We start from the raw sequence: 19,640 nt of genomic DNA, 5'->3' as shown, positions 1-19,640 counted from the left end.
TGCACTCTGCCCTAGGGTCCCTCACTGAGTCAGGGACAGCAGCTTGGGAAGGAGAGGGCAGAGGGCCTCTCCTGGGTCCTGGGGGGAGATTCTTAGAAAGCAGAGTCCTGGGAGAAACAGAGGGCGTTCAAGGGCAGGGTAGGGGGCTCTGGAGGTCACATCCCCTGTGAGGTACAATCCTATCCAGAATCTGGCATGTTGGCACTAAGGAAGCTTTGAAGGTCTCAGTGTGTGCATGCTAAGTCACTTCAGTTGTGTCTGATTCTTTGGGACCCCATGGACTGTAGCCTGCCAGGCTCCTCCGTCCATGGGGATTCTCCAGGCAAGAATACTGGAGTGGACTGGGGGTCTTCCCAACCCAGGTATTGAACCCGGTCTCATGTCTCTTACACTGGAAGGCGGCTTCCTTAACACTAGCATCACCTGGGAAGCCAGCCCAATGGACAGGGTAGTTGCTTCCAGGTGGCAAGATACTGGGAAGGCCCAGGGGAGGAGGCTCAGGGGCCCACCACTCCCTGCCCGTGCTGGGGAGGCCCCAGGGAAGTAGGAGTCTCTGTCCCTGACTCGGGGCGCTTATAGTTCATTAGCGGACAGGAAGGTTACAAAAAGGAGATGCCATGGGACTGTAGTAAAAATAAAACTACTTAACATTTCTATGGTAATTTCTATATGCCATGAGCTTCACATACAGTTACTCACTAACACTTGCCACAAGCCTACAAGGCAAGTACTATTTTCAAGACCAATTTACAATTTACAATGAAGGCCCTGAGGCACCAAAGGCAAGGGGACTTGCCTATGATCCCACAACTAGCAGAGCCCCACAGAGATGATAGGATAGTACATCCCAGAGATGCTGTAAAGTCAGTCACAGTGATCGGGGAGGGCTTCATGACAGAGGAGGCACCTGAACCGGGACGTGAAGCATCCGAGGAAAAATAGCACAACTCCAGTGTGCAGAGCACCAAGTAGAGCCAGGCTCTGCATGAAGCACTTATTTTTTTTTTTTTACAATCATCATCTTGCCTGAATCTCACACTGCCTTGAGAGGTGGTGTAGCCCCATTTTACAGATGGAAAAATTGAGGGGCAGAGAGGTTAATTCCCCAAGAGCTAGTGTGTGGTGGTGGTGCTGCTGCTGCTGCTAAGTCTCTCAGTCGTGTCCGACTCTGTGCGACCCCATAGACGGCAGCCCACCAGGCTCCCCCATCCCTGGGATTCTCCAGGCAAAAATACTGGAGTGGGTTGCCATTTCCTTCTCCAACGCATGAAAGTGAAAAGTGAAAGTGAACTCACTTAGTCGTGTCTGACTCCCAGCGACCCCATGGACTGTAGCCTGCCAGGCTCCTCCGTCCATGGGATTTTCCAGGCAAGAGTACTGGAGTGGGGTGCCATTGCCTTCTCTAGTGTGTGGTGCAGACAGATTCAAACCCAGGTCTTTCTGACTCCGAAGCCTTCACTTCTGAGCACTGCACCCACGGCTCGTCAGGTAGAGAAGAGGAAGGAGGGTGCTAAGAGCAGGAAGGGAAACATAGACAAAGATATAGAGGGGACACTGAATATGCCAAGAGGGGAGGGTTTGTGCAGGGGCAGGAGGAGAAGCAAGGCAGGCCAGGAGAGAGCCGCTAATCCAGCACTGAGGCTGAAGGCGGCACGGGTGGTTTCTGATCTGGGGAAGACAATGTTTCTGGAAGATTCAGCTGGCAGTGGAGTGAGGTGTGGGCTCACAGGGGAGATGGTGAAGTGGGGAGGCTGCTTCTGTAGTAGCTCAGGCATGAGAGGTAACAGGGGAAGTAGGGAGAAGTGCTGGGTTCCAGAGGCCAGGGCGGGAGGTGCAGCGGGTCAGAGCAAGTCCGTGGTGTGGGGGAGTGAGAGAAGTGGAGCATTGGGCCAGCTGGGGTGGGAGCAGGAGCTTGGCATTTTCGGGGATCATAAGGTGGCCAAGAAGGCATGCCCAAGAGCTTGCTGGACGTGACGGATGGCAGTTTGCAGAGAAGGGAGGCTGGAGCTGGAGTTAAAGGGAAAGCCCAGGGCCACAGACTCAGTCCCAGGAAGGGGGCACATTTGGGTGTGGGAGGGAGAAAAAGGGGCAGAAGTGGAGGAATCACCAGACAAATAAAAAACAGAGGGGTTCTGCATCGAGGGAACTGGTGTCAATCAAGCAAATGGTCTTTAATTCACCATCCTGTCATCTGCACACCCAATTCTACCCCAGAAGTCATCTTAGAACCACTGGGAGGGTGAGTTTGGGCTATAGAGGGCTCTTCCTAAGGATTGTTAGCTTGAGTGCCTCCTCCCTCAGGAGCTGCCCCCACCCCTGGGAGATGAGTTGACTTGAGTCTGGTAATAGCGGCAAAGAGAAGGGTGGGCCAGTGCATATGGTAGGGCTGGGGGCTCAGCCTCCAGCTACATTCTTAAGGCAAAGAGATTACTGCCAAGCCGCAGGGTCAGGAGCTAGCCAGCAACATCTCGGGCCTGGGTTGAACTTGGGCAATCATGAATTTGTCTTTTTCTTGTGTATAAAATGGGATAATGAGAACGACTGCCTATTTATCAGGTTGTTGTGAGGATTAAACTAGATAATGTAAATAAAGTACTTAGAACAATACCTGGCTCATAATAAATTCAATAAACAATAAAAACCCTGCCATCACCATCACCACCATCACCACCACTATCTTCTTCCTCTTCCTTACCACCATCATCATCCAGGTAATTACAGAGCATGACCACTGAAAATCCTTAATAAGCCACACCCCAGAAGACAACTGTGACATTAAGTATAAAATGCTTTATAAGACTTAGTGGAAAACCAGCAAAGAAGTGATGGCCCTAGGGGGAAAAAAGAACTGGCTTTGGCAAAGGACATTTTAAAAAAGAACCCAGGCTTCCCTGTGTCCCACCCACATGCCCCTCCCCCAATATAATTTCAGACCTCAGTCTTCCTTCCTCCTTTCCAGGGAGAAGCTGCTACTGCTGCTAAGTCGCTTCAGTCGTGTCCGACTCTGTGCGACCCCACCAGGCTCCGCCGTGGCTGGGATTCTCTAGGCAAGAACACTGGAGTGGGTTGCCATCTCCTTCTCCAATGCATGAAAGTGAAAAGTGAAAGTGAAGTCGCTCAGTCGTGTCCGACTCTTAGCGACCCCATGGGCTGCAGCCTACCAGGCTCCTCCGTTCATGGGATTTTCCAGGCAAGAGTACTAGAGTGGGGTGCCATCACCTAACTTCTGCCAAGTGCTTCACTCACGTTAGCTCAGTTGGTCCTTTCCATAGTCATGTAAGGAAGATAGACTCTTTGAGAGAGAAATTGGGGCTCAGAGGCTTAAGCCATTTACCTAAGATTGTTAAGTGGCAACATTGAGCCTCAAATTGTAGTCTGACTGCAAAGCACCCTCCCCACCCCACATATTAAAGAGCTGGGCGGACTATGTAAAAAAGTATGGAGATTCCTTAAAAAACTAAAAATAGAGCAACCTACATCAATCCTACTCCTGGGCATATATCCATAGAAAATCATAATTTGAAAGGATGCCTGCACTCTGATGTTCATTGCAGCACTATTTGCAGTAGACAGAACTTGGAAGCAATCTGAATGTCCATCGACAGAGGAATGGGTAAAGAAGATATAGTACATATATACAGTGGAATATTACTCAGTCATAAAGAGAAATGAAATAAAGCCATTTGCAGTGGCTTTGAATGAACCTAGAGATTGTCAGAGTGAAGTAAGTCAGAAAGAGAAAGACAAATGTCATGTAGTATCAACTATACGTGGAATCTATAAAAATGGTACAGATGAACTTATTTGCAAAGGAGAACAGAGTCACAGATATAGAAAAAAAACTTACTGTTGCCAAGAGGGGAAGAAGGGGTGGAATGGGAGATTGTTGGGATGAATTGGGAGATTGAGATTGACATATATACACTACTATATATAAAATAGATGACTAATGAGAACCTGTTGTATAGCCCAGGGGACTCTACTCAATGCTCTGTAGTGGCCTAAATGGGAAGGAAATTTAAAAGGAGTGGATATATATGTAACTGATGCACTTTGCTGTACAGCAGAAACTAAAAGTAAATAAACAGCTGGGTAGGAGCCAGTGCAGGGCCGTCCTAGTCCCTGAGGAAACTCTTTTTGTGTTAGGACTGAGGAAATAGACTTCAGGGCTCTATACACTACTTTTTTAAAAAAATTATTTATATATTTATTTATCTGGCTGCGGGAGGTCTTAGGTTCAGCTTTATGGATTTTTTTGTTGTGTCATGTGGGACCTAGTTCCCTGACCAGGGATCAAACCAGGGCCCCCTGCATTGGGGGTGTGGAGTCTTGGCCACTGGACTACCAGAAAAGTCCTAGGGCTCATAGTCATTATGGTGCTGCTTTGACAGCCTTATTCCATCCTTGCTTCTTCTGGGGCCACGTAGGAATGAGGCATATGGTGGTGGAGGGCAGGGAGCCTGAGCAGTTCATGAGCTCATTTCCCCAAATGGGGTCATGCTGGGTGAGCTGAAAATCTGGAGCTTATGTCCAAGGGAAATTCGGCTGGGAATCAGGAGACCCTAGGATCCATTTTAGGACCTATAAACTATTATTTATTTTTAGTTTCTGTTGTACAGTAAAGTGCATCAGTTGTACATATACATATATTCACCCTTTTTGAATTTTCATCTCATTTAGGTCACCATAGAGCATTGAGTAGAGTTCCCTGGGAGTAACTGATGGTTCAGCCGGAAAGAATCTGCCTGCAATACAGGAGACCTGGGTTCAATCCCTAGGTCAGAAAGATCCCCTGGAGAAGGGAATGGCAACCCACTCAGTATTCTTGTCTACAGAATTCCATGGACAGAGGAGCCTGGCAGGTTACAGTCCATAGGGTTGCAAAGAGTCAGACATGACTGAGCAATTAATGCTTTCACTTTTTCAGAGGATCCTAGGAAAAGAGAGTGGAGCCTCAGGGCAGTGTATCTCAGGCTTTCCCAGGCATAAGAAGTCCTGGCCATCCTGGTAAAATGCAGATTCTGGTCTAGTAGGTCTGGGATGGACCCTGAGATCCTGCAAATTCATGAGCTTCCAGCTGTTGCCAGTGCTGCTCAGTTGCAAAACATACTTTGAGAAGCAAGGTGCAGAGCATCCTCAGATACTGTGGGAACAGGGCCTGGGTGAAGAGCTGTGGACAATGGGTGTGCTCCCCATGCAGACAGCTCATCTGCTGTGGAGGCAAAAGAGGCTGAAAGTGCAAGGCGCCCCTGACTCCCTTTCTTCTCTCTGGCACAGTGACTGATGCCTCCTCTCTGAGGTTACAAAAGCCCCACTGAAGGCCTAAATATAATACGGAGCTCAGAAGCCATCAGAGAAAAGAGTGATAAATCCAAGCTTATAAAAATAAAAACGTTCCGCATTGCAAAACCCACCATGAACAAAAACAAAAGAAAAATGACAAACAAGAAGAAACTATATGCAACTTGTATTACAGACAGAGGCTTGGTTTCCCTAATTTATAAGGAGGTGTTACAAATCAATATGGAGAAGGCCAATAATCAATAGAAAAAAATGGGCAAAGGCTCTGAGCAGACAAGAGACCCAAATATATAAAAATATGTTCAGCCTCACTCATTTTAAGAAAAATGAAAATTAAAACTACATTTAGATGCCAATTTTTCCCCCTATCAGATTAGCAAATATTTTTTAAAATGATGACATGAGTTGGTGAGAGTATTGGTATGGGAGATGCTCACTGGCATGCAGGCTGATGGGAGTGTAATTAGGACTGTCCCCTTGAAGGACAATTTGGCTGTGCCTATCAAAACTGCCCCTGTATACTCCTTCGATGCAGCAATTGCATTTCTATGAACTTAACCTTACAGACACACCTGCAGCTGTGGAGAATGGCATGCAGTACAAGCTTATTCATTCGGTGGTTTGCAAGCAATTTAAATATTCCTCAATAGAGGGCCAATTCAGGGAATGGCAAATCTATATAATAGAGTACTATACAGCCATAAAAAGAATGAGAAAGCTGTCTGTGTGTGGCTGTGACATAATGTCCAAAATCAGTTGTTAAATAAAAAAGTAAGGGGCAGTACTGTGAGTAGTACTATTTGTGTAGAAGAGGAGGGAGGTGTATGTAGACTGAAGATGGCAGATGGTCAGTGACCATTCTGCTGAATTGAATGAATGAAATAAATTGTGGGGCTCACAGTCCGCATTGGCCCATCTACTACCACACTCCTGTTACCCAAGGCAGCTCACATGGGCAGGAGAGCTCAGGGCCAAACTGAACAACAGCTTGGCTAGTCAGTGCAGGACCCTGGGGGGATGGGCTCCGAACAGGAGCTGCAGGGGGTCCTGGGTTCCTGGGTTGTGGATGGGGTGCTGGAGTGGGCTCTTATCCCCCTTTGTCCTGCACTGGCTCCTACCTGATTTTTCCAGAGTGGTGTTGCTTGAAACACTGGCTTCAGTGTTACTTGAAACTGTAGTACTTTTCCAGGTCAGTTAAGCTATCGGCTGCTTTCCTTGCTCAGGCCTCTTGGGATTGTGGTCAGTCCTCCTCTGCTCCCTCCTTCTTACCTACTTTCCAATTATTAACCCTCGAGCTGTGTGCACTTGACACCCTCTTTCGTGTGGTGTCTTATTTACATGATGATCCTTTTTTCTTTCTGCTCCTAGAGTTTCTTCCTTCAAGCAGCTGGGAGGGAGGCCCATGGCTCCTTTGTCCAGGACATTTTTAGTCTCTGCCTTTCTTCAGGCCACAGAATTATAACAGCAGTTGCTTAGAGAGCATGGATTAAGTCCTGCTGCTGCTGCTGCTAAGTTGCTTCAGTCGTGTCTGACTCTGTGCGGCCCCATAGACGGCAGCCCACCAGGCTCCCCCGTCCCTGGGATTCTCCAGGCAAGAATAATGGAGTGGGTTGCCATTTCCTTCTCCAACGCATGAAAGTGAAAAGTGAAAGTGAAGTCACTCAGTCATGTCCAACTCTTAGCGACCCCATGGGCTGCAGCCTGCCAGGCTCCTCTGTCCATGGGATTTTCCAGGCAAGAGTACTGGAGTGGGGTGCCATTGCTCTCTCCGGGATTAAGTCCTAGACACCATAATAACTGATTTTCATTCATTAGTTCAGCTGTTCAGTCAGATATATGTATTAATGTTTACTAAGTGGTATAAGTATTTCTTTGGTCATACAAAGAGATGGAGATACAGCAGAAAACAAGACAAAGTCTCTGTCCCCATGGCATTTAGCAGAAGAGTAGAAGAGATGAACAACAAATATACAGCATACTCTCAGACAGTAGTAAGTGCTCCAAAGAGAAATAAAGCAAGTTAAGAGCATAGGGAGTGACAGGGAAGACACATCTGAGAAGGGGCCTGAATGAAAGGAAGGACTGAGTCCTTAGAACAATGGTGGGAAAAGCATTTCAGGTGGAGGGAACAGCAAGTGCAAAGGCCTCAGGTGGGAATGAGGTGAGCAAGAGGAAGAGGGGAGGAAAAGGAGTCAGAAAGGCAAGCTGGCTCACATCTGGAGGGGTGTGGTAGGTGATGGTAAGACTTTGGATACAGTCTATGGAGAAGGAGTTAAACTCATGAAGTTGATACAATTTTACCTGTTCTACAGGTGAAGGGGTTGAGACAGAGAGGTGTCGAGCACCCTGGGTGCTCAAGGTGACCCAGGAAGTGAGGGGTAGATCCCAGGTTTGTACAGGCTGACTCCTACAGGACACTGCCAGGAGGCAGAGTCCCAGCCGTCTTCCAGGGACTCCAGTGCTGACTCCCAAAGGCTGGCTGAGGGAGAGGGAGGGGTCCCCGTTCCCCAGGTCCCTCCAATGCTTGGGCACAGGCTGAGAGAGCCCCAGTCATGAGCCATGAGCAGGTGTGGGTTGGCTGGGGCTCCTGGAGAGGATCTCAGATTCCGCATGGTGGACAGGGTGGCAGTGGCTGAGCCTTATGCCAGCTGGACCCAGGGAAGTGCTGACCTGGCACAAAGGTTCTGGCTCCACAACCCGCCCACTGTCAATGAATCAACTGAATCACTCAACTGAAAAATTAACTCAAACCCACAGAAGGCCACTGGGAGGTACATGCCTGGGACTAAGGCTGCAGGGCACTGTCACCCTCACCCCAGCTCTGGGGGACAAGCTCCAACCTCTCCCAGGCGAACCTTCTGGGGGCTCCATATGTCTGCCTCTCCTCATATTTCCTCTGTTGGCGAACCTTCTCACAGGCCTAATGGCATGTGCCTTGTCTGTGCTTCCTGGATTTATTTATCAAGTTTTAATTGTACTCTTAGGATGTTCAAGTTCTGGATGGGCCAGAACGGGGCACAAAATGGCCAACACAGGGACTTTGCCCCCGAGGAACTTAAGAGTCCACAGGGCCAGGAGAGGGGGGTCAGGTTCCTAGAGAAATAAAAGGTTGCACTGGGGAGAGAGGGAAGGATTTTTGTCAGTTCATTCACTGGGGCATCGTCAGTGCCTAGAACAGTGCTTGGCATATGGTAGGTGCTCAATAAATATGTATACAGTGAATGAATATGTGAGTGAGTGAATGAGGTGATGATTAGGCTGAGCATGGAACCAACATGACTCTAGGGTATTGCTGTCAACCTTGACTGCACAAGGGAATCGCCCGGAGAGCTTTCTGATCTTCCGATTGGACTGACCAGGATGCTCCCTGGGAACTGGGAGCGTTAAAGCTCCTCAGGAAAGTCTCACGTGCAGCCTGGGCTGAGCACCGTGGCTCTTGGATTCACTACAAAACACTCTAAGAGCGTGGGAGGGCTGTCGCTTCAGAGACACCTGACAGGTCCCAGCCCAGGTGCTCTGTGTTCAGTGACTGGGAAGAGTCTGTCCCCTTCCTCTGGCATCACGCCCGCCCAGCCAGTGTTAAACACCCTCTTCCACAGTCCTCCCCACTTCGGCTTCCCTCCAGCCGGGGACTCACCCCTTCCACAGAGTCCCTTGCCGCTGCTCCCCTCCTGACCTTGCCCCATATTAAAGAGATGATCAGCCCATCAATTAATTGTGTCCTAATCCAATCTTGGCTTGGTTGGAGAGAGGGCAGTAAATCCAGCTGGGTAATCATGCCTTGATATTTGTGTAGGGATAATTACTATCTCTCAGGCCTCACTTGGTGGCAAGATGAGATGAAAACCCATAAAACACCACTCAGGGCTGTGGCTCATTGTTTCTTGGCTGCACAAGGCTGGCTGTTAGCCAGTCAGCTCTGCCTGCCCCTGCCCCTCCCCCTGGCACCAGCCCCAACCCCATCCCTTCCCATTCAGGCAACTGCCAGGGCTCAACAGCAAGGGCAGTCTGGGGCTGGATCCTGGCTTGGGCTCAGACACCAGTAGGGGCAACAGTATAGGCCAGGGTAAAGCCACTGTGTGTGTGTGTGTGTGTGTGTAGACAGGGAAGGTGGTCCCCAAAGCCAGATGATCACCTGACTCCAGGAGGTTGGGAGGGTGCAGGACAGTGAATGCACAAGTCTGTACTGCACAGTATGGTCCAGACCAACCCAAGAGGCTGCCACTATCTGGAAGAGTCCAAGGCACGCCCAACATGGCCCCACAGGGACATGAGACCCTGCATACTTCAGGAGGAAGCTGTGGCCTGGAACTTCCCTGCAGATGTTATGGCCCCATGGGAGCAGACTTCTGTCTGCAGCCCCAAGAATACAGCCTCCCAACTCATGGAATACTGAGCGCCAACTGTGAGCGTGGCTCTCTACTAGGTCCTGAGGGCCTCAGATTGAGTAAGGCCATAGAGTGTGCTGAATAAAAGGATGGATCTGGAGTCAAACACTTGGGTTTGAATCCTGGGGTGCACAAGTTGTGTGCCTTGGGCAAGTCATGTGACCTCTTTGTGCCTTAGTTTCCTCAACTATAAAGTGGGCTATACCAGGACCTACATACTTGAGCTGTTGTAAGACTTAAATGAGATGACTCGGAGATAGTGAAGGACATGGAAGCCTGGCATGCTGCAGTCCATGGGGTTTCAAAGAGTCAGACATGACTGAGCAACTGAACAAGAATAAGACAAAGCACTTAGACCCCCACCCTGGCATCGAGTAGGTGCTACTAAAATATTAGTTATTATCATCATTGTTACTATTATGTAGCCTTCTGGGCATCAATTTCCCTCAGTCATTCCTTGGGATGTAGGACCTCACTACTCAAAGTGTGGTCCCTGGACCAGCAGCAGCAGTATCGCCTGAGAGTTTGATAGCAAAGCAGGCTCTCAGGCCCCAGCCAGCCCTGCTGAGGCAGAATCTGCATTTACACAAGAGCCCAAGTGACACAGGATGGTGTTCTGGGCTCGGATGGGTCCCAGGTCTGTCTTCCTCCAAGTTGTGTCCCCAGCCCCGAGGGCCTCCTGTCTGGCAGGGAGCAGGTGCTCGGCAGGAATGTGGGGTGAAAGAATGAGCTCAACTGAACACTGTGGGGGCTCCTGTAGGATTTCAGAGCATTTTAGAAAGGCCCCCTGAAAGTACCATGGAGGGCTACGCCAGGGGATGGGGGTCATCTGCGGGTGATGGGTGTGAGAAGTCCTGAATGACTGAGCTGCACAGGAGCTGGGGGAGAAGGGAGGACGGGTTACTTAGGAGGATGGGGGGCTGCTGCGACTGGAGGGCGAAGAGGACATAAGGTCTGAGGGAGTGGGACTGGTCTCCTGCTCAAGGCGTCTATGTCGCCAGGCCCAGGGGCTGGGAGGTGAGAGAAAGCTTCATGCATACAAGAAGAAAGGGCCTCCTGGGAGTGTCACTGTTGGGTCATTGCCGGGACAAACCGAGGTCCTGGAGGTGGCAGGGCCTGGGCCTGGGGAAGCCGGTGACTGTAAGCTGGTGATGGGAGGAGGAAGGTGGGAGTAGGGAAGGTCCGCAGCCCACAGCCCTTACCTGAGAAGGCGTTATTGGTGTTGAGGAAGTAGATCTCCTCGCGGCCGTCCCCGTCAATGTCACAGGCTGTGACCCCGATGGCGTTGCCCTGCCGGTCACGCAGCGCGTAGTACGGGGAGCTGCGCTCGTCCACCGCGATGTTCACCAGCCGCTTCTGGGCCCGGTCGTACTTCAGAACCAGATTGGGGCCGTTGTATCTGGAGGAAGGCGGAGGGAAATGTTGGGGAGGAGCGGCTGGGCTCACCTGGTTCCACCCAATCAGAGCAGTGGGCTCAAAGCCCTCCTGGACAGGCCAGTGTGGGGACATATCAGTCCCAGAACATTCCTGGGGAACTTTTGGCAGCCTTGTTTTGGGGTCTCCAGGCATCTGACGAGTGTCCCTGAATCAGAGGTGGACTTAAGCAAAGTGAGAGTCAAGAGGGCCCATGTGGGATGCAATATAGGGAGCAGGGTGGTGGAGGGGAGTGGGTAGCCAGTGATAAGCCCTTATCATAGGCTTTGTTGAAGAAAACAAAAAGCAATGCGACATTTATCTTACCCATTTCAACATAAAAGTCACTTTCATATTTATGATCTCATTAAGTTTAACAACAAATGGGCTTTCCTCATAGCTCAGTTGGTAAATAATCCGCCTGCAATACAGGAGATCCTGGTTTGATTCCTGGATTGGGAAGATCCCCTGGAGAAGGGATAGGCTATCCACTCCAGTATTCTTGGGCTTCCCTTGTGGCTCAGCTGGTAAAGAATCTGGCTGCAGTGCTGGAGACCTGGGTTTGATCCCTGGGTTGGAAAGATCCCTTGGAGAAGGAAAGGCTACCCACTCCAGCATTCTGGATTGGAGAATTCCATGGACTGTATAGTCCATGGGGGTCACAAAGAGTCAGACACAACTGAGAGACCTTTTCTTTCACTTTAAGTTTAACAATAATCAAGTGAGGTAGGCATGGGTGGCTGCATTATTAACCTATTTTGCAGATGTGGCAACTGATGAACTTTAACAGTTAACTGAGGTTCAGAGAGGTTGAAGGCCCTTCCCAAGGTAACATAGCTAGTGTCAGGTACTGGGACTTGAACCCAGGCTCTGTCTGCTGTCCCAAGGGCCCTAGGGTAAATGAGCCCTAGAAATGCAGAAGGCTTTGTCCTTGAGGTTTGGAATGAATCTCTTAAATAGTAGCATTATGAATGCATCTAAAGCCATCAGGTGGACCTTTTTTTTTCTGAGGAACAAAGCAAAAGATTAAATTGCTCCTCAGTCCTCGTCTCTCTCTTGTATGACTCTCCTGTAGCCACGTTGGCCTCCCTGCTGTATGCTCCTGCCTCAAGGACTTTGCACTTGCTGTTCCCTCTGCCCAGGATGCTTTTCCTTGAGATCCACATGGCTGTCTCCCTCCTTCATATCCTTCAGACTTTCACTCAGTTGTCTCTTCTTGATGAGGCCTTCCTTCCCACATTCCTGAAACTTGCAATCACCATCACCCAGGATCCCCTACCCCTCACGCCCCTTCTCCTCCCCATGGCTTTTACCACTAGCTGATCATTTTCTATTTTCCTCCTTATCTCTTCTTTCTCTGTTCCCGCTAGAATGTCAGCTCCACGAGGGCAGAACTTTTTGTCTCCTTTGTTCTGCAAGGCCTAGCACTGTGCCTGGTACACAGTAGGTTCTCAATAAATCCTTGTTGACTGAGTGGATCCTCAGAGCCCAATAGCCGAGTCAGAAAGGCTTAGGTATCCCGTGGTTGATTTCTTCCCATCGCCTTTCCACCTGGAGAAAGCGGTGTGCCCAAGGTCACCCCCAGGCAGCACTGCCAGGAATGTCTGAGGACTCCTCCTCCTCCTGGAACACCTGCCAGGCTCTCCAACCTCCATCCATCAGTACCCGGCTCCTGCCTTTGTTTTAGCCCAAGCGTGTGCATCCTGAGCAGAGTTCAGCTGCCAGCCGCTGGACGTCTCCTGCGGAGCACACCACAGGGAGGGAGGAAAGAACTCTCCAAGGTCTTTAGAGAAATCACTTCTTGCTTTTCTGAAACACATCCAATTTGGGCCTCTCCTTCGTCACCAAGACACAGAGCCAGTGAGGTTTAGGGGGTGCTGAGTGACTGGCCAGGCACCTCCTGGCATCCACAGTGTGCAAAAGGGGAGCTGAGCTCATTGGGGGCTGAGTCAGCACCCGGTGATGGAAGGTTGTGCCTTAGACGCCTTGACAAAAAGTGTCTGAGGGCTGCATGTTGGGGTGTTGTATGACCTATGGGACGTGTCTAGGCAGCAGAGACGGAACACTTGGGTTCCCTCCCTGTCAGCAGCTGGCTCGAGCCCTCAGGGACAGCAAGGGCCTTCTGGGTGCTAAATGCTAGTCCTCAAAGCCTTCAGGTCTTCTGTTTACCACCATTACTGCTCCTCATGAGACGGTATAGTTCTGGGGCCCTAGGCCTGGCTACAAGCACTTTCCCAGGCATTGCTTCACCTGAACCCCGGTAATCCCAGAAAGATAGTAAAGAAGGCATTTTTCTAGAAAGGAAATGGAGGGTCAGAGAGGCAAAGTAAACTGTCCAAGGCTGCACAGCTTGTACATGGCAGCATAAGGCTTCTAAAATAACTGTCTTCAGGTCCAATCCTGTGCTTTTTCCACACTGCCTGTGATGTCAACACTCTTTGTCCTTTTTTTTTCTGGTGACCTCTCCCAAAGTAGCGACATGGGAAAATGCCCAAGAACTTGCCATAAAGTGGAGATAATAAACCTACACTTTACAGTTTATAAAACACTTTCTCATCCTTGATTTCATTTGCTTCTCTGCAGGTCCTGACTCTTTCAGAGGTTTGTTTTGGGACCTTAGGCTGGTCAGTTCCCCTTAGGCTGGTCAGTTCCCCTCTCTAGGTTGAGAGTTTCTCTTCTGCAAAACGAGAGTTGGACTAACTCACTGGGTCACAAAATGTGTGGACACACATGGGGGTGGGCCTCGGGCCCTCTTTGCTCAGTTTCATCCAGAGCCATATCTATGCAGATGCATTTTGTTTTGGGGGCTTCCCCAATAGCTCAGCAGTAAAGAATCTGCCTGCCATGCAGCAGGAGATGCAGGAGACACTAGCTCAATCCCTGGGTCAGGAAGATCCCCTGGAGGAGGAAATGGCAACCCACTTCAGTATTCTTGCTCGGAAAACATCCCAGTCCATGGAGTCACAAAGAGTTGAACATGACTGAGTCACTAAACACACATGCATGCATTTTATTTTATGCATCACATTCCATAAAATGCTGTTTAAACAAGGGATTCCAGAGCCAGCATTTAAAAGGCACTGGACTAAAAGCTGTGTGAGAGTCCTTCTTGCTCTGTTGCTCTTAAAATTGGGCCTTGAGTCTAACTCACCTCAGGGGATAGACAGAATGGGCTGGGCCCCACCCTCCAGGCTATGGTTGAGGAGCTACCATAGAAAGTCCAGCCCTGACACCCCTCCTTTGCATCCCCTGTCCCTTTGGTCTCCTGGAAGGTCTCTAGCACCCCCAGGAGCCACTTCCCAGTGGGGGAGAGGTCACAGCCTCCACAGCTGTTGGAGGTCAGTCCTTTCATCCTGAATGTGGGGTGGTGGGTGGTCACACAAGCTCCCATGGTGTTGGCCCTGGGGTAGCAGATGACCCTGGATCATCTCTTCTTTGAACCCCTTGGGGGTGCTAGTCCCAGTACTCTCTAAAGGGTAGAGGGGTGGAGGTGCCAGGCTGGCTCAGGGTGCCACAGAGTCTTCCCAAAACCCACAAGGCAGCCTGGGATGAAACCTGACACTCTGGCCCCTGTGTCCACCACCACCCCTAGGGGCTACAGATACAAAGCCAAACCAATGGCTCCTACAGGGGGTCCCAGCAACCGGGGAGAAGGCTGAGGGCGGGGCACGGAGTTGCCACTCCTTCCTTCCACCAGGGCTTCCCTTGGCTGGCTCTGGCGCCCTGACACCAGAGCCTCATATAGTCTCCTCCCAGGACAGCCAGCCTTATCCCCTCCCGCTCTGCTCCATGGAGCTGACGCTCTAGTTGGTTCCTTACCAGCCTTTCAGGTGGGGGTTGTTCTCCCCGCCTTCCCCTCCTCCCAGGAAGCCTGCCCCAGCTGCCTGGCCTAGATGTGATCTTCTCGTTTGGACACCCACAGCATTTTGCACCTCGCTTATTCCCTCGAGGCAGAATTGTTTGTGTTCCAACATCGCTTCCCCTCATTAAAACATATGTTTCTTGAGCCCAGGAAGAATGCGTATGCATCTCTGCGTTTGCTGTGCCTAGAGCCATGCTTGGCAGAGAGAGAAGGTGCCCAGCAAGTATCTGAATGAGGGAGTGAGCGAATACAGGAAAAGCATCAAGACTGGCACTCATAGGGCAGTCTCCGTGTGCCAAGCATCCTTCCAAGTACTCTATAACCCCTACCTCATATCATCCTCACTGGAGAAGGAAATGGCAACCCACTCCAGTATTCTTGCCTGGAGAATCCCAGGGACGGCGGAGCCTGGTGGGCTGCCGTCTATGGGGTCGCACAGAGTCGGACACGACTGAAGCAACTTAGCAGCATATCATCCTCATGACAGTCCTAGGATTTTACAGATCTGGAGACTGGGGTGTGAGAGGTTAGTCACGGTCCCTCTGGGGTGTCAGTTCCCACAACAGGGTTGAGGAGATGGATGTGAGGCACATGGGGTTTCACGTTTCCTCTAACATTTGCCTGAGCTTGTTGGACACTTCTAGAAATTCAGGAGGCTTTGAAGCTCAATTGAACAGGCTTAGGAAGTGGGACAGGGTCTCCTGTTCTTGAAAAGCAGCTGTGACTTTATAATATCAAAGGCTAGGCCAGTAAGCACAAGCGATTGGCTTGGTGGAAATTTAAAAATCTGCTTTGCGAGGCACCAGCGGGGCACAACCCATTCTTGTGTGTGTGCTGGCCAAGTTTCGTGCCAGTCCACTACTGTGGACAGGGCGGGGCCTGGGGGTCAGGCCAAGAAGAGCAGCCTGGGCGTGGGATCCTGGGCCTGCCACTTCCTGGCTCTGATCTTGAGCTTGTCACTCAGTTCCTCTAAGCTTCAGCTTCCTCATCTACAAGTCTGTGAAGATAAGACAGTGTGTGTGGTAACACTCGGTAAACTGTGAAGAGTTACACAGTTGTAAGTTCTCATCATTATTAAAAAAAAAAAAAGCCAAGGCACCATTTCTCACCCTCCAGAGTGATCACTTTGAGTTTCCAAACACACAATAATGTTTCTCATCCCCAAACATCCCACCTGTGATCTTTCACATGCCGAGACATTTCTTTATTCTCCTTTGTCACTAAACTCAAATAGTTGTCTTCACAAGCGGTCTCCACTTTCTCGCCGCCCATTTACCTCACCCCAATCTACATCCAGCCTTCCCAGGTGGTGCTGGTGGTAAAGAACCCACCTGCCAATGCAGGAGATGCCTGAGAGAGGAGTTCGATCCCTGTGTTGGGAAGATCCCCTGGAGGAGGGCATGGCAACCAACTCCAGTATTCTTGCCTAGAAAATCCCATCGACAGAGGACCCTGGCAGGCTACAGTCCATAGGGCCACACAGAGTCGGACACAACTGAAGCAACTTAGCACATGCGCTGTCCACATTCCCCCCTCAACTCCAGTCATGTTTATACGACTCATCCAACTCCAGTCAAATTTATATCTCAACTTGTTATGACCGTTGGTGGCTTTCACGAGGCCACAAACAGGATGCCTTTTCACTCCCTTCTCCTGGGGACTCTCAGCAGTACCTAGCACAGTGGCCTGCGCTCTCGGCCACTTGCCTTTTAAAAACACTCTGCTCTCTTGGCTCTGAGGATGCCACCTTCCTCCAGCTTTCCTTCTTTCTCTCTGGTTTCTCCCCCTTTTCCTCTTTATAGGTGCTTCTTCCTTTCTCTGCCTCTTAATGTCGGAGTCCCCAGGTCTAGTCCAGGGCTCCTTTCTCCTCTCTCTGTCGCCTTTACCAGGGCTTAATATCCATTCCCATGACTGACAACTCCCAAATTTATATCTCCAACCCAAATCCCCAGTCCAAGCTCAGACTCATATATCCGACTGCCTATGTGACATCTTCCCCTGCACGCATCACAGTCATCTCCGATGGAATGCGTCCAAAATGGAACTATTGATCGCGCCTTCTCCCTCCTCCCTGCAATGGGCCTCCACGTACCAAAGCCAGAAGCCTGGTGTCAGCCTTGGTTCTCCCACCCTCTTGTCTCCACATTGGATTCATTAGTCAATCCCGTAATTTCTGCCTCTTAAAATATTTCAAATCCTTTCTCTTCTTTCCTCCTCCATGGCCACCATCTCTGGAGAGCCTCCTTTCTCTGCTTCCCCACTTCCCCCACCAATCGAATTCCCCCACACCCTAGCCAGACTCATCATTTTAACACATAAATCAGATCAGCCATTCTCCAGCCTAAAACCCTGTGGTGGTTTCCCATTATGTTGGAATGAAAACCAGACCCTTTATCATGCCTGGCCTGGGAGCCAACTCGGTCTGCCACCTGCCTCGCTGACCTCCTTCAGACACACCAGCTTCCTTTCAGTTCCTAACGGTCCAGCAGACACGGTCTTATCCCTCTGACCAGAATATTCTCCCTCCATCTCCCTCCTGGGCTGGCTTCTTCTCATTCTTTAGGTCTCACCTTAAAAGGCATCTCCGAGAGACCCTCCCCTCGTCTATATTCCAGTCGCTGCATCCTCTGTCCTACTCTGGTTTGGTTACTTACTTATCGTCCAGTTCTCCCTGTGAACCATGAGCTTCAGGAGGGAAGGAACTGTGAGTTGTGTTCACTTCAGTCTCCCCATCACCTAGGGCATAATGAGTGCTCAGAAAATACTTACAAAGAGAATGAAAGAGAAGGAGCCTGCGGGAAGTACCAGATCATCACTGGGTGGCTGAGCAAAGCCAACTGAGCCTCCAGTCTGTTGCCTGGACTTCGACCTGCTACCTTCATTAGTTCCCAGAATATGTACAAGCATGGTAATGACATGGAATAGGTCGAGAGTGGGTGTCCTGGGTAAGGGTGAGAGAGTAGCAAGGTCTTCTAGATAAAGACAGAGGACCAACCCTTTTTCCTGTTGAAAATTGTTGACCCATGTGAAAAAAAAAAAAAAAAACTTAGGCAGCTACATAAAGGGGAAGCCAGATAAAAGGATGTAACGCTTATTGGGTACCTGCTATATGCTGGATACCATGCTAAATAGTTTACCCGTATCTCATTGTACATAAATAGAAAATTTTCTAAAATTTGAAAATTATACTATTTTGAAAATTAAGAATAGGGAACTTTTTTCATTAAAAAGGAAATAATGAAAAAATATAGAGCTATCCAACATCATAATCAAGAAGAGATACAGAGAAATGAGATAGATGTACAGAAAAATCTGAAAGCAAGAGAGACACACAAGAATATACAAAGTTGAAATCGAGGGGCAGTAAAACCCTGAGATCGCAGGCATGAAATTAAAAGATGCTTATTCCTTGGAAGGAAAGTTATGACCAACCTAGACAGCATGTTAAAAAGCAGAGACATTACTTTGTCAACAAAGGTCCGTCTAGTCAAGGCTATGGTTTTTCCAGTGGTCATGTATGGATGTGAGAGTTGGACTATAAAGAAAGCTGAGCGCTGAAGAATTGATGCTTTTGAACTGTGGTATTGGAGAAGACTCTTGAGAGTCCCTTGGACTGCAAGGAGATCTAACCAGTCCATCCTAAAGGAGATCAGTCCTGGGTGTTCATTGGAAGGGCTGATGTTGAAGCTGAAACTCCAATACTTTGGCCACCTGATGCGAAGAACTGACTCATTTGAAAAGACCCTGATGCTGGGAAAGATTGAGGGCAAGAGGAGAAGGTGATGATGGAGGATGAGATGGTTAGATGGCATCACCGACACAATGGACATGGGTTTGGGTAAACTCCAGGAGCTGGTGATGGACAGGGAGGCCTGGCATGCTGCAGTTCATGGGGTCGCAAAGAGTGGACACTACTGAGCGACTAAACTGAACTGAACTGAAAACCTTGAGAACAGAGAGAAAAACACTGTAAACACAGCTAAAGAGACTCACTGTTAAAGAGAGACCCACAGAAGGGAGGGTACGCAGACCTATGGAGACAGAGAGATCCCTGGAAAGATGCAAAGTTGTGGAAATATCAGCAGGGCTCTGAGACATTGTCATAGGGAAACAACTCATCTTGTGGCCTTTCTGGGAATTTCCTTCAAAGGTTTTTTAATGATGTGTGGTGTTTTCAGAACAACATTTCAGAGTAACGTTGATTACTTCAATGTTGTTGTTCAGTCACTAAATCATGTCTGACTCTTTGGTACCCTGTGGACTGCAGCACACCAGGCTCCTCTGTCTTCCACTATCTCCTGGAGTTTGCTCAAATTCATGTCCATTGAGTCAGTGATGCTATCTAACCATCTCAATCTCTGCCATCCCCTTCTCCTCTTGCCTTCTATCTTTTCCAGCATCAGAGTCTTTTCCAGTGAGTTGGCTCTTCGCATCAGGTGGCCAAAGTATTGGAGCTTCAGCTTCAGCATCAGTTCTTTCAATGAATTTTCAGGATTGATTTCCTTTAGGATTGACTGGTTTGATCTCCTTGCAGTCCAAGGGACTCTCAAGAGTCTTCTCCAACACCACAATTTGAAAGCATCAATTCTTTGGTGCTCAGCCTTCTTTGTGGTCCAACTCTCACATCTGTACATGACCACTGGAAAAACCATAGTTTTGACTATACCGACCTATGT

General features: G+C 49.4%; 1 protein-coding gene across 4 annotated transcripts in view; it reads right to left on the bottom strand.

Moving 5' to 3' along the window:
- CRTAC1 (cartilage acidic protein 1) overlaps positions 1-19,640 on the bottom strand; it is a 167,170-nt gene that overhangs the window by 61,422 nt on the left and 86,108 nt on the right. For all 4 annotated transcript variants that reach the window (XM_081549493.1, XM_081549509.1, XM_081549501.1 and 1 more), the window contains exon 3: positions 10,892-11,088. In XM_081549493.1, coding sequence (XP_081405619.1) covers positions 10,892-11,088 — 197 coding nt within the window. The remainder of the gene's footprint in view (positions 1-10,891; positions 11,089-19,640) is intronic.

The sequence above is a fragment of the Giraffa tippelskirchi genome, chromosome 2 (assembly GCF_054371585.1).
Source record: "Giraffa tippelskirchi isolate mGirTip1 chromosome 2, T2T-mGirTip1v1.2.pri, whole genome shotgun sequence".
Lineage (NCBI taxonomy): Eukaryota > Metazoa > Chordata > Mammalia > Artiodactyla > Giraffidae > Giraffa > Giraffa tippelskirchi.
This window is presented reverse-complemented; position numbering and strand designations above follow the sequence as displayed.